We start from the raw sequence: 13,920 nt of genomic DNA, 5'->3' as shown, positions 1-13,920 counted from the left end.
CGTTGCTGGGAGTGACAGGACGCTATATCTCCTGCAGAGGGCTGTTTATAGCTAGCTTAATACCATCTGCTAGAATTAGTACCTAACCTCTACAGAAACAGTAACATAACGAAAATCAATTTCTAAATAAAATGGAGGTGACCATGGATCCCCTTTTTCTTGCATGGAGTTATGTTAGGAGACGTAAATTCCAACGCTGTTCGGACATCTGCACTAAAATACTTAAGGACAGCCCATACGATCAGGCAAGTTGCAAACTCGCAAGCAAGCACAGGATTTGTGTAATCCTGCTATTTAAGACAACGAAGAAATGTATATAAGTGTAGCTCAATATCCTAAAAATAATTAATCTAAATTATTCGTGTCATCTCGACGTGTATGTTTAACTTATTTGCATGTTATATGCCTTCTGACTAAACTGGCTTGCTCATGAAACTTTGCTTCATTTTACCTATTTACTTAATTTTTTTCCATCCCAGAGGTGCGCATTCATTTAATTTCAGTCAGTTTCCTTTCCATTCCTGATTGTTCACTACATTTTCACGCTCTCATTCAGGATGCTGATACTGCGTCCTTTCTTTCTGAGGTAACACTTTTGTCTGTCTTTATTTTTATGCATGTTACTTTTTAACCATACGTTAAGTTTAACTTCCCAAAAATAACTGTCACCTTTCTGTTTTAAACTTTTCTTGTCGCATGTTCTACGGTAATTGTACCTAGTAATAAATAAATGGATAAATAAATAAATGCTTCGCCATATAGTAATCGGTATAGTATAGTAATTTACTTTAAAGTATGATAACCGAACAAGCGAAGCAGAATATGATTTTTGTTTATATGATATTGTAATGACCGGATTAAAAGAAATAAAATCACCTAAGGGTTGCTGCAGAACGCGGATTTATTAACAGTAAGCGACTGCGGTTATGGCCACAGACACTAACTCATGAAAAAGATAATCCTCACACACTGTAACAAGAATAAGCCCCCCAGCTCTGGAACCTGCACTCCGAACGCCCGACTTGGCTCCTCCCCCCGTCCCGCGTCACACGTAATTCCATAACCACAATTTAACAAGAATGACATGGAACATATAATACCTGAAGGTATTACAATATATTTTTCTAAATGACATTGTTTGTGAAGTAGTATCTTCATTCACATTGATACTTCTGTTTATAAACGATCAGGTATTTCATTTAACCTAAAGTTCTGATTAGTTAGTTAAATTATTAAATAAAATATTTTAACAGCATTTATTAGGAATCATAATAAGGTTATTATTGAAATAGCCATGTTTACCATATTTACAAATTAGATTGCAGTGTATCCAATACATGAAATATGGTTTTGGTTTCCTGAGTTGAGGAAGATTATGAAATAATTATACTGTTTCAAAAGCAGCCATCTAAATATTTTCAAATCATATTTTTAAATGTTTAGTGTTTGTATAGGAACAATATATTTATCAAATAAATCAGTTACAAATAAAACTAATCTTAGTCATTATTTCCAGGTTGCCCAGTTATGTCTTGCAAAGGTACTCAGATGAAGTAATAATTAATGAGCTTTTCAGCATTTCAGAATTTCGGTCATAACTGAAAAAGCCCCATCGTTTGCTTTACCTTCATCTGTCTTACAAACATACTTGAGAACATAGGCAGGGCAAGGCTGCTGTACCTTGTCATGTGACGGTGTAGAAGCTAAAGCTCAAAGCACAATCACCTTGTACAGGCGGCCTGGAGCCTGAAGACCCGAGCGCTGACAGAGATGGTGTACGTCGACGAGGTGGAAGTGGACCAGGAGGGCATCGCTGAGATGCTGGATGAGAGCTCCATCGCCCAGGTCGCTCGTAAGTGCAGTTTTCTTCTGCGAAACCATAGGGCAGTGTAAGACTGAGGAAGACTGCAGTTTCCCTGATTAAGATTTTACCCTGGATTTTTTTTTGTGAGTAGTAGTTAATGCATTACTGTGTTATTTGTTGTTAATGCAGTGTTGTTAATGCAGTACTGTGTTGGCCCATTATTTAGGCCCCGGGACCTCCCTGAGAGTGCCAGGGACAAGCCAGGGAGGTGGACCGTCCCCTGCTGTCAGGTGAGTGTACCTTACTGCTTAGTGTGCAGCCAATCCCCAGAGTAATTTATTACATTGTGTGACATTGTAATTCACCTTTTATTAATGTCATAAAGGTAACTTGATGTTTTCTGCAACATTCAGCACAGTGTCAGGGAATAATGTCTTTCTTTGTACTTTCTTTCCAATTTGACTTTGTCCCGCTGCTTCTAAAGGCCCATGACCCAGTCTGGACGTCCCATCACGGGATTTGTGCGGCCCTCCACGCAGTCCGGTCGACCGGGGACCATGGAGCAGGCCATCAGAACCCCCCGCACCTCCCAGACAGCCCGGCCCGTCACAGGTGCCACTGGGCGCTTCGTCCGCTTGGGAACGGTATGCTGACCTCAGAGGTGTCACAGGCCAAGACGTGCGTGGAAAAATCACATTGTTTCATGAGCTGCATAAATTCTTTTTACAAGTAATTATCCTTCTTTTTATAGGAAGTTAGAAAAGCACTCTGTACAGTTAATCCAGACTTCCTGGTAGTCTGTAGCAGATTATAATCCCCTCATCTTCACTCTTGTTTATACCCAGGCGTCCATGCTGACCAATCCGGATGGGCCTTTTATAAACCTGTCCAGACTGAATTTGGCAAAGTACGGCAAGGCGCCCAATTTATCTAAGGTACGCATGGGCGCAAGAGCTTTGCAGGTTTTTATCTCCAGATCCAGTTGTCAGTCTTTGTTTTAAAAAAATGCTGTCTTTGCTTGGAGCTTAGGTTTCTTTTCTGGAATCTTTGTGAGGTCTCACAATCATTTATTGTCGTTTCCTAGCAAGAATTTGTCATCTTTTATTGCAGACCTTGTTTGAGTATATCTTCCATCACGAGAATGACGTAAAAACCGTAAGTAGTGAACTGATTAAAAACCACCTTATTGACCTATCCGAGCCTTACATTTTAGCCGTATTTTCATAAATTATATTTACATGCTGAAAATAACAGTTAGTTCAGCTGGTGCCTCGATCTTGGTGTCTGACGTTTGTTGAGTATTCCCAAATGCAGGCTCACATTGCCAACATTCCTGTCACCAAGAAAGTTCAGGAAATGCATAATCCATGAAGTTTCCCCCGTGTGCTATTTTGTGGCATTAAAGCATTCGCTACCTGGATAGTACTTCCCTGCTTTAGGCTGTGCTATAAAAAAAAAGGCTTCCAAAAATGTCACGATGTGGTTTCTGGGGACTTTTTAGAATGCGCTGTCATGCTATCCAACCGTATGAATCAGACTGAATCCCACACTGTCAGCCCAGCTAAACTCTCCTCGGGAGAGGAGCTGTTTTTTGGGGTTGTTAGAGAGCCTGCCGAGGACCACAGCATCCCCGCATGTCGGAGCCTGGGATAATTAACAATGCGGGGGACAAGCATCTGCTGTTCTGCTGGCAGAGCCTGGCTCACCACACCCTGCCCATCTTGCTGATCCATTATGGCCATATTCAGCAACCAGGCAACACGCATAGCCTTGACTGGGAGCTTAGCTTAATAAATTAGCAGAAATGCACATTATTTCTTCAGAAAGAGGTTTTACTATTTATGCACAGAACGCACAGGTATAAAATAGTTTAGCTTCCTGCACCTTGAATAATGTAGTAGCTATAAAAAGGTTGAATTTTGTTCTGTGTTAATAAGCATTTTTTTTTTTTGCTTGTGCTTCAGTCTTTAGATCTGGCTGCTCTTGCTACTGAGCATGCTCAGTTTAAGGACTGGTGGTGGAAGGTCCAACTGGGAAAATGTTACTACAGGTAGGGTGTCGCTGACACGCGGGACCGTCACGGTGGCTTACAGTCGCCCTACCGCCCCTAAACGCCAAATGTGATCTACCTCCACAGACTGGGGTTATACCGTGAAGCCGAAAAGCAATTTAGGTCCGCCCTGGCTAACCAGGAAGTAGTTGATACTTACCTCTACCTGGCCAAGGTAACAGCCCACGCTTATGTATGCACAGAATTAGATTTTTACAAGGAGACATATGCTGACATGTTGGCATTGCAGCTTCTGCGTTCAGTAATGTCGGGTCCTTGGCCACAGTAGCTTGTCAGTCAACAATTTTATTTGACTATTCTTTCTGTCATGCTGTTAGACAATGATTTTCTTGTGATGCTGCATTGCAAAGTGTTTTCATTACTGTCACCAGGAAGGGTATTCAAATTTTTATCACAAATACATTTTATGCATGCGTAGTATTAAACATAGTATTAAACCTAGTATAAAGCCTAGTATGAAGCTTAATGTGTGTGTTGTTTTATTTTTCAACATTCTGTGTTTATTTCTTCAGTTTTGCTTGATATCTTGATATGTATTCATTTATTCGTATGTAAATTCATTTGTAGTATATCCATTTTTATCTGATTCCTGTCTCCTTATGGGTAGCTATTGGCTGAACCTAGTTCTTGTCATGAGATGAACCATAGATGTATTCTAGTACCTACCTGCAGCAGTCTGACATTAGCATTGCTGTTTAAATGTAGTTTGTATTGCTTCTGGATTTCTATTGAAAAATTTGAGCTTCCTGGTCGGTCTCCATTTTTGTTGCTGTAAAACAGGTCTACCAGCGTCTAGACCAGCCCATAACTGCTCTGACACTCTTCAAACAAGGTCTGGACCACTTTCCTGGGGAGGTCACTCTTCTGACGGGCATCGCTCGCATCCACGAGGCAGGTGTCCTGCCTGACTCCGCCGTTCCATGCCCTCGTTTCATTAGCTAACCCCTCTTACCTTTCCTTCACCATTTGACCAGGAGATGAATAACATGGCCTCAGCCACAGAGTACTACAAGGAGGTCCTGAAGCAGGACAACACACACGTGGAGGCCATCGCCTGCATCGGCAGCAATCACTTCTACACGGACCAGCCTGAGATCGCCATGCGCTTTTACAGGTAGCCCCCCCCATCTGCACAAGGGGGCTCGACGTGGCAGAAACCGCTCTGTGTTCACGCCCCGATGATTTGGGTTCTTTGGTGAAAGGGGAGGGTAGGAATTGGGAGGTGCTCTGGGCTGGTGCAGCTGTGAGGCTGTTTGGAAGCCATCAGCCAAGGAGGGAGGGGAGCTAAGGAAGCAGAAAATGTACCATGTGCTCCCCCCCCCCCCCACCGGACGGTTTCATTACAGACTCTCTCTTTTGCTTTCCTTCTCTCTTGTTCACTGTCCTGTTCGATTGTTGTCACTGTTGTTCTCCATCTCACTCTTATTATCCATCCCTTACCACCCCCCATACCCCCCCCCCCCGTCTCTGGTGCCAGGCGCCTCCTGCAGATGGGGGTGTATAACTGCCAGTTGTACAACAACCTGGGCCTCTGCTGCTTCTATGCCCAGCAGTACGACATGGCGCTGCCCTGCTTCGAGAGGGCGCTCTCCCTAGTGGCCGATGATGACGAGCTGGCCGATGTCTGGTACAACCTGAGCCATGTGGCCTTGGTGGGTTGGATTTTAACGAACGATATTAGACTCAACGTGTGTCTGTTACTCAGGAATGTGATATTTTTTTCTCTTTATCTTCAGGTTATAGAACTCCACAGTTGATTTAAACCAATTAATTTCTTAAACGATGGTGACTGTGATCCCCACCCCACAATCTCAACTCTTCACTGAGAATTTTTACTCTGATGTGTCGTTTCCAGGGTCAAAGGTCAAAGATTACTGAATGACCTATCAGGCGCACAGTTTGAAACTTTCTGTCGACGCAAGCTAAACCAGCAACCGTGCTATCGCTCCTGCGTTCAGTTTGAGGATGGCTTAAAATAAGGTTTAAAAATATTTAGTCAAATACTTAAATTATCATTTAAATTAGTTTGCCTTCTCCCACAGTGGTTTTCATCTTCTCGTCCATGTATTTATTTAGTAGACACCCTTATCCTAACTTAGCTTTCTATAAACTTTCTGTATAAAGTTGGATTCTTAATTCCGGACTGTGCACCTTTTCCCTTGATATAGCAGCAGTTTAGATACAAGCTGCATCTTCTTAACTCCATAGCCTGCACTCCCTATAATAGTTGAGTAAAAGTAGTTTTAATGCAGATGAATTTCTTCAAAAAACACTGAAAGTAAGATTCGAGAGGCAGATATTTGGTGACCAAGCCAGCCTGAGATTTATTGGATATTTGAGACAATTAACGAGCCAGAATTTCATTATAAGCAGCAGCGGGGGGGGGGGGGGGGTCCTGAGGGCGTCTGGGCAGCGGAAAAGCGCACGTCGGTCGTTCATGGCTGCCGTCCGTTTCATCCACAGGGAATTGGAGACTTGGCGTTAGCGTACCAGTGCTGCAAATTAGCTTTGGCCAGCAATAACAACCACGCAGAGGCCTACAACAACCTGGCGGTCCTAGAGTTTCGGAAGGGGCGCATTGAGCAGGTGCACAGCTTGGAAGTCTCATATGCAGGCTCTGTACAATATGATATATTATTTATAATGTATAGCTATAATAAATGTATTCTTTGTATGTGTGTGTGTGTGGGAGAGAGAGAGAGAGAGAAATATATATATATATATATATATATTCCAAAGGCAGTAGTACTTCTATATATATATATATATATATATATATATATATATATATATATATATATATATATATATATATATATATATATATATATATTTTTTTTTATTACTCCCGCTCTCTCTCTCTCTCTCTCTCACACACACACACACACACACACACACACACATATAGTTTTCGCACACCACTGGAAAAAATTATGAGATCACAGAAATTTTTTCTCATTTCTCAATTTATAGGTGTGCATCTGTGTAAAATCTAATTTTTTTTACATTTTTTTTTTGCAAACACCAGCCTGGATCTTCCCTGCTCATTGATGAAGGGCTTCTTTCTTGCTTTATGGGTCTTCATGCTTCTAGTAGCATGTTATGAATTGCGCTGTGCATTTCATACCACATAATGTCTCCCATTCTTTTTGGAGACCACTTGAGGTCATCCTCTGATTTTTGAGATAAGTTGATGGTCATCTGTAGCCTGGAAGCAGCCTGCTGTGCGGTGTAGACTTCTGCCAGCAGAACCAGGATTAAACCAGGATTTAAAAGTGCAGTTTTTTTTTTTTAATATAGAGTGGTCTCTTAATTTTTTACAGAGCTCTGTGTGTGTGTGTGTGTGTGTGTGTGTGTGTAGCCTCTAATGTTGTCTTTTCTGTAATTGTGATCTTTATATCATAATTTCTGTATTTGTGTTTGTTGTCTATATTGCTTTTATTGTGACAAGCAATGAAAAAAATCATTGTTTCTGAAATGGCAATTTCCACTGTTCAAAAATGCTTCTGAAAAATGTTCTTATACTTCACGCCACACTCTTTAATCAGTTCCGCTGTCAGGTTGCTCGACTTACGAGCGTGAAGCTGTTAAATGTATGTAAATGTTTAATACTCGTTCCCGTTGTTCCACGTACCTTCATATTTTTTTCACTTTGTTCCGCTTTACTTCCCTGCAGGCTAAAGCTTTCCTGCAAACCGCTTCTTCACTGGCGCCTCATATGTACGAGCCCCACTTTAACCTCTCCACTCTGTCGGACAAGGTAACAGCGCGACCTCATCCCAATGCGTAATCCGCTCATTTCAGGTGGTGCTTGGAGCGAGATAGCGCTTCCTCTTACAGGCGCATCTGCTTCAGTGCCTCCGGTTTGCACGACCGTGAAATTATGTCCTGGAACGTGTTGTAGTTAGGAGGGAAGGGCTGTAATTACTGATAAATGGATAGGAGATGAGGGACCTTTTTTTGTTTAATTACGTTTTGGATCGCTGTCCTTACACTTGCAGATGGGAGACCTTCAGAGCAGCTACGTAGCAGCCCAGAAGTCTGAGGGCGCCTTCCCAGAACATATGGACACTCAGAAGATTTTGAAAAGCCTGAGGCAGCATTTTGCAGAACTGTGAAGACATGGGCTTCTCAAAGCAGCCCTGTCAGGGGGCTGATCGATCATCCCCAATACATTGGGGTCCACAGGCATTTCAGTCTAAGAACAGCCTGTTACAAACCAAAGAAGACTAGTGAACGTCCAGAAAGGCAGTTTACGCACGGCTGTCGTCATGGATAAAAATGCATCTGCTGATTGGCCGGATGATGCAATAACATATCAAGTGGTCATGTGACATCACAGAAAGCTGAACTGCCTGACCTTTAGCTGGGTGAACTTTCAATATGTCAGATAAAATTACAGGTCCTGTTAAGGTGTCAACTTGCAGTAGAAAAGTCTTATTTTAGAGGGCAGTGTCTAAGTTGGAGATCATTGTGGCAAATAAGAATGTAAAAATGTCAATTATCCTTTGTTGAATGTAGATTTAAAATTTATTTATTGATATATTTATGATAGTAGGTGAATGTTAATTGCTATACTGTCTTTTTCTAGTATAAAACAATGTATTTTTTAATATTTTCATTCATTGTTCTCATCAGATTTGTTATTTCCCAGTTATATATTAAACTGAGTATTTAAGTAGAACTTTGGTGTTACTGTGTTGCTATAGTAAATTGAATAGCCATTCAGTTAAAAAATATGCTTTAGTAAAATCTTAAATTACTTAAATGGAAGCTTGAATTACTTGTTCAGATTGTTAAAAATGTATAGTGCACTATGAAGCGATGTTACATTACTTAGTAATGATTTCTTTGGATAATTAGCATAGGTGATGTCCTTCTGGTCCTCTTTCATAATGGTACGCCAAGTTAGTGTTGGCTGGGACAATTGATCGTAATTACAATGAGTCTTTTGCATCCATGTGGTTTTCAGTCCACAATAGGGAACAGTAACCATTTTATACTGCTGAAAATAAGAGGAAGATATCTGATCAAATAATGAAATACGTTTTTTGCATGCTTATTCATTAAGTTTTCTTACATATTCTTTATCTTTATGGATCCGTCAATAGACCGAAGCGATTCAGTGGAACCCATTTTCAGATTAAGTGGCTACAAGCAGACTTGTGTTGGGTCTGGTCACAGTGTCAGCTGATAACTGCCCTGCTTTCATTTAAGTTGTCTTCTGTGATTTGTCACCATTCATTTTGACCCGGAGGAGTGCGTCTGGAGGCCCACATGGGCACGACTGCCTTCACTTAGAAGAGCGCAGTATTGATTCGGGATCATTTTACAGGTCTTGAAGGTCTTTGGTGCTTGCGATGCCAATTGCCGTAGTCATACCATGACCTTTGACCTTTGACCTTTGTGGGTAACACCATTTAGATAAAGTCAAGGAGAGTGAATGATGAGGTTTCTCCTCTAATGCTTTATATTTTTTTGCCACAGATACACATTGATACAAACAATACTCTGCTCTCAGTTTATGAGTGCATTTCCACATTAAAAGTGTTTTTTTTTACACCACACAACAAATCAATGAGTAATATGAATCATTCATTTTTCTTGGTAATGTTTCTTAGAAATACCTCACTGCCGTCCAGCCATAGACAGACGCTGGAGTGATGCCTAGGGATTTGTTAACTCTGACTCGCATATCCAGTTCAGGAGGTAGTTACAAGGAGCATCGTTCCACGACTTAAGGAGGTCAGATATTGGATATATGGCGGCACAGTCCTCTTCTGAATATGTATCATTGGGCTCCCCATCCATCCAATATCTTCAAATCAGATGTAAAAGAAAGGATTTCACTAGAATGAAATCTAGAATGCTCAGCAGATTTTTGGGGTGATTAGCAAGGACTGCTTACTTTATGTCAATGTTTCCCAATCTGGTCCTCGGGGATCCACAGCCGGTCCACATTTTTGCTCCCTCCCAGCTCCCAGTAGGGAGCAAAAACATGGACTGTCTGTGAGTCCCCGCGGAATGGATTGGGGAACAATGCTTCATGTGGCCTTAATGCGAATGACATGGATTTCAACCTTAAAGTCATCCGCAGTGGTGCATAGTGCTTGGATGTGTCAGGAAAGCACCTACCCCACAGTCAGCTGCGTTCCATTCAGCCACTTCCAGGTACCTTCTACATGGACATCTCTTAGTCCCAACCAAAATCCTGCGAGGTGCCAACTGTATGCCCTTCCCAGGCTCATAGAAGTGATGGTTCTCATGAGAAACAGCTGGATGTTGAGACATAAGGGTATGTGGTTCTTCGGTGGGTCGTTACGTAGTTGAACTTTGAATTTTGTATTGTGCAATGAAAGAAAAAATCTGGGTGAAAAAGAGCTGAGACAGAAGAGTGTGAAGGTCTTCCCACCTGATGCTAAAAACAAGTTTAATGAGCACAGCCAATTTGGTTTCTGTCAGCTGGTATGATGTAGGGGAATGCATAAGGTTTGGGTGTTCATGGGTTACCATGACGATTGCCTACAATCCCCGTGCACATAGATGCCTGAGTTATTAAACCAATTATTTCAAAATACTGAAATGGGCATTTGGCTGAACAGCATCCAGACCTGTTAGAATCTTATATACCTGGATCATGGCCCCCCTTAGTCTCCTTTGCCGGAGGCTGAACATATTCGACTCAGGTAACCTCTCCTCATAAGACTTTCCTCTGAGACCAGGAATCATTCTTATAGCCCTACACTGAAACCTTTTCAAGGCAGCAATGTACTGTTAGTGAATATTTCAGCTACGTACGAATGTATGCTAATATTAGTAGCAGTAAGTGTATTGTTGCTATCAGTAGTGGCATTTGTCCATTTGCTACACAGCACTGGTTTTACCTGCTTCTGCTCGCTGTCCACCACTGCCAGGTCGGCCCCTTTGGTGATGCAGTCCTCGCGGCCTCCACTCCAGGACTTTTTCGGTTTCGATTCATGGTAGGAGAAATAGTAACACCTTGAATCGAACAGCCTCCATCCTGGCAAGCACTTTCCGCAACTATTTTCTGCAGCGGCAGTAAAGAGTGGAAGAGGGCGTAAATGGACCGTCGCAGGGGCCCAGAAGATCTCCGCGGCTCTGACGCTTTTCAGCAGAATCACCATGCATGCTGACGAGGGACTGCAGATCTTTCTTCTCCACAAGCAGAGATTCGATCTTCTTCTGGAGCTGCTCTTGCTCAGAGTGCTGCAGCCCAAACTGCTCTTCTACTCTGTGCTTAGCATCCAGGGCCTCTTGGTACTCCCCTTGTAGCTGCTCCAAAGCTTTGGTCACAGTACTGTGGTTGCTGGCTATGCTGTCCAGTTCACCGCGGAGCCGGTATGAATTCTGAACTGTAGGGATCGGCATGGGAGACATTGCAGTTACCCATTGACACATGAGCACCACTGAAAATCATAATCAACGATGCACAACCAATTTCTGTTTCCGTTTTAGTGAAACAATACTTACAGTGAATACACAGGGCTATGATGACAATCAGCAGGGTGGTACATAACAACCCCAGACCTGCTGTAGCCAGTTTGTAGGGTCGAACTCTAGGTCCATCTCGCACTGTAAACTGGGGCACTGGAAAACAGAAATCATTGGAAAGGAATTCAGCCATTATATAGACTGACCAAATTTTTTTTGTTATTTGTTGTTGCTGTGAATGTGTTAAATTTGTGGATCGAGGTCTAATTTAATCTCTTTAAACCTCACTTTAAGATGATTGCCATCACCATTCCCACTCTAATTTTTTAAGCTCAAACATCCCTGCAGTGACTTAAAAATTCCCTAAGTTATCTGTGGTAAGAATATTCTTGAAACAACGAAACTGAACTTTACATTCATAAGTGTAATTATACAGACTGATACTTTTGTTGAACAAACTTTACCAACACCAATGTCATTTCACCAGAATTTCCATTCTGACAAGAATTTTAACAGATGGTAACTGAACAATAATAATAATCAAAATAAACAGAGCATAAATGCTTTTGTTCTGCTATTTTTCCTCTGTGTGCAAACATTACTTATCTTGTGCAGGCATCGAGTCTCGCTATTCTGCTAAAACAACACAGGGAGGGTCTCAAAGTCCATTTTCCTAAAACACTTACAGCAACTATGAAAACTATGAAAGCAACATGCCATTAAACTAACATTACATACGTACTATCAGTAGATATGAGTAAACGATACACAGAAAATTAATATGAAATAAAATAAAAGCAAAAGCTTCTAATCAATGTTAACCCTTACATATAATTTGTAACTGGGTACAGAAGTATTTGCCATTTTAATTTCTTTGCTCATTCATAATGTAAACATGTGGCTGGAATAGGAAACCCAACTACAGGTAGATATTTAAAGCTGAGGAGACTTACAGTCCTGCTTGTTGTTGGGTTTGTAGTCTGCACTCTGTATGTCTGTCTCCAACTCATTCTGCCCAATCAGCATGGAGTACATTCCATCTTTGGAGACCATCATAGCTGCATGTGAGAGAGCTTCCAGCTTCCTCCTTCTCTGTGGGTCTGTGTAAAGTGAGGAGAACATTCCTGTGCTGGACTTTGGACTTGCAGTTTTTTTTTTTTTTTTTTGGAATATTTTGACAGACGCATTGAGTACATTCCCAGTTAATCGGTTAATCAGAATCTGTAAACTTTGTTTAATTATCTCAAGCTACCAATAAATGAATTTCAGAAGCACTAATTGGCAATTAATTATGTGATCCTTTACGTATTTTGGAGAGTACTTTCCAATTATAGGATGAATATTTTTGGTAAAAAGAAATTTCCCAGGTGTTTCAAACATTATTCTGTCGCATTTTAAAGACCCGCCGTTTCTGTTCTAGACAAAATTAACTAAAATTATGCAAAGAGTTTCATAATCAAAGTTAAAACTACATTTTTCGATGAACAATTAACTTGATTAACTCAAAATATTTGGATACAATATATTAATGAAGAACAAAAAAAAACCCTGCATGTCGTAATAGGTCATTTTCACAAACTAAATAAATAATGTCTGTGCTAAGACTGAGACTAGAATTAATAAAAGTCAAGCACTTTAAGCAAAATGCATATGGCCAGAGATCGTAAAACGTGGTTCGTTGTATTTCACTTTCCGACCTGCTTTAATTACTTTCCCGAAATTAATTCATATCCCGAATAGCAAATGTAATCATTGGCACTTAAAACAGGAAAGCAGTCTCACACTTGAAACCGAAACCTGGACTTACGAAACCAGTATTTATGCTTGATCTATTGAAAAACTCCCACTTTCCACCGCCGGGCGCGGTGGCGTGCGCCTGTAATCCAAGCTACTGGGAGGCTGAGGCTGGCGAACCGCCTGAGCTCAGGGGTTCTGGGCTGCAGCGGACTATGGCGATCGGGTGTCCGCACTAAGTTCGGTATCGATATGGTGCGCCTGGGGGAGCCCGGGACTACCAGGTCGTCTAAGGAGGGGTGAACCGGCCCAGGTCGGAAACGGAGCAGGTCAAAGCCCCCGTGCCGCTCAGTAGTGGGATCGCGCCCATGAATAGACGCTGTAGTGCAGCCTGAGCAATATGGTGGAACCTTGTCCTTTTAATAATATTTTTCCTATACTTTTTACAATATTTTTACAATTTGTACCTTTTTACAATATTTGTATTTAGTTATAAAAGCATAGCAAGTACAATATTTTCACTTTTACTTTTGAGAAAGTAACATATCGCCTTGAAATGATTGCACCGCCTATCGGAGGTTAAGTGTAGGTTCATTACTGTGCATATGTAATAATATCAAGATCCACTAGGTGTTGCTATTACTGAAATTTCACACCTTCGGAAACTCAAGAATTCACTTGTTGATTATCACAACTTTTAACGCCATGTCAGCAGTACACGTTTCCTGTGGAGTTCGTAATATTCGATGCTTCCTCTTAGCCAGTTTATGCTCACAGATGAGCAAGACGACGGAATTGCTGCAAACAACCCGTATACGGTGCTCATGTGGCAATCACGCAGACACGAATTATTCTTTGC

General features: G+C 41.4%; 2 protein-coding genes across 4 annotated transcripts; one reads left to right on the top strand and one right to left on the bottom strand.

The window, feature by feature from the left end:
* On the top strand, window positions 1–8,559 carry ttc8 (tetratricopeptide repeat domain 8). 3 transcript variants are annotated; one of them, XM_048974704.1, is made up of 15 exons: window positions 1–245; window positions 557–586; window positions 1,735–1,852; window positions 2,031–2,094; window positions 2,289–2,448; window positions 2,650–2,739; window positions 2,915–2,959; window positions 3,769–3,854; window positions 3,942–4,029; window positions 4,656–4,766; window positions 4,850–4,989; window positions 5,353–5,527; window positions 6,339–6,461; window positions 7,552–7,635; window positions 7,877–8,559. In XM_048974704.1, exons 1-15 carry the CDS (start codon window positions 132–134, stop codon window positions 7,991–7,993), a joined length of 1,545 nt encoding a protein of 514 aa, XP_048830661.1. In that variant the 5' UTR covers window positions 1–131; the 3' UTR covers window positions 7,994–8,559. The 3 variants fall into 3 exon arrangements, 2 of the variants coding, with proteins under 2 accessions (XP_048830661.1, XP_048830662.1); XR_007382293.1 differs by lacking the exons at window positions 7,552–7,635; window positions 7,877–8,559 and adding an exon at window positions 5,731–5,855 and having other exon boundaries at window positions 6,339–6,433; XM_048974705.1 differs by lacking the exon at window positions 557–586.
* Window positions 8,560–9,322: 763 nt separating this feature from the next.
* LOC125707494 (hepatic lectin-like) lies at window positions 9,323–13,347 on the bottom strand. Its single transcript, XM_048974706.1, has 7 exons — window positions 13,135–13,347; window positions 12,281–12,427; window positions 11,367–11,483; window positions 11,018–11,248; window positions 10,760–10,923; window positions 10,011–10,150; window positions 9,323–9,693 (listed from the first exon to the last, which is right to left on the bottom strand). The coding sequence occupies exons 2-7, from the start codon at window positions 12,381–12,383 to the stop codon at window positions 9,543–9,545; spliced, it is 906 nt and encodes a 301-aa protein (XP_048830663.1). The 5' UTR covers window positions 12,384–12,427; window positions 13,135–13,347; the 3' UTR covers window positions 9,323–9,542.
* Window positions 13,348–13,920: the final 573 nt, after the last annotated feature.

The sequence above is a fragment of the Brienomyrus brachyistius genome, chromosome 14 (assembly GCF_023856365.1).
Source record: "Brienomyrus brachyistius isolate T26 chromosome 14, BBRACH_0.4, whole genome shotgun sequence".
NCBI lineage: Eukaryota > Metazoa > Chordata > Actinopteri > Osteoglossiformes > Mormyridae > Brienomyrus > Brienomyrus brachyistius.
This window is presented reverse-complemented; position numbering and strand designations above follow the sequence as displayed.

Bases quoted from the DNA above. Each gene is read 5' to 3' on its own strand.
- ttc8 (XM_048974704.1), top strand. From the start codon at position 132: ATGGAGGTGACCATGGATCCCCTTTTTCTTGCATGGAGTTATGTTAGG. The intron at 2,095-2,288 runs GTGAGTGTACCT...CTGCTTCTAAAG, and splicing joins GGACCGTCCCCTGCTGTCAG to GCCCATGACCCAGTCTGGAC. The intron at 4,990-5,352 runs GTAGCCCCCCCC...CTCTGGTGCCAG, and splicing joins ATCGCCATGCGCTTTTACAG to GCGCCTCCTGCAGATGGGGG.
- LOC125707494 (XM_048974706.1), bottom strand. From the start codon at position 12,383: ATGATGGTCTCCAAAGATGGAATGTACTCCATGCTGATTGGGCAGAAT. The intron at 10,151-10,759 runs GTAAAACCAGTG...CTCAACATCCAG, and splicing joins TGGACAGCGAGCAGAAGCAG to CTGTTTCTCATGAGAACCAT. The intron at 9,694-10,010 runs GTAGGTGCTTTC...TCTGATTTGAAG, and splicing joins GGAACGCAGCTGACTGTGGG to ATATTGGATGGATGGGGAGC.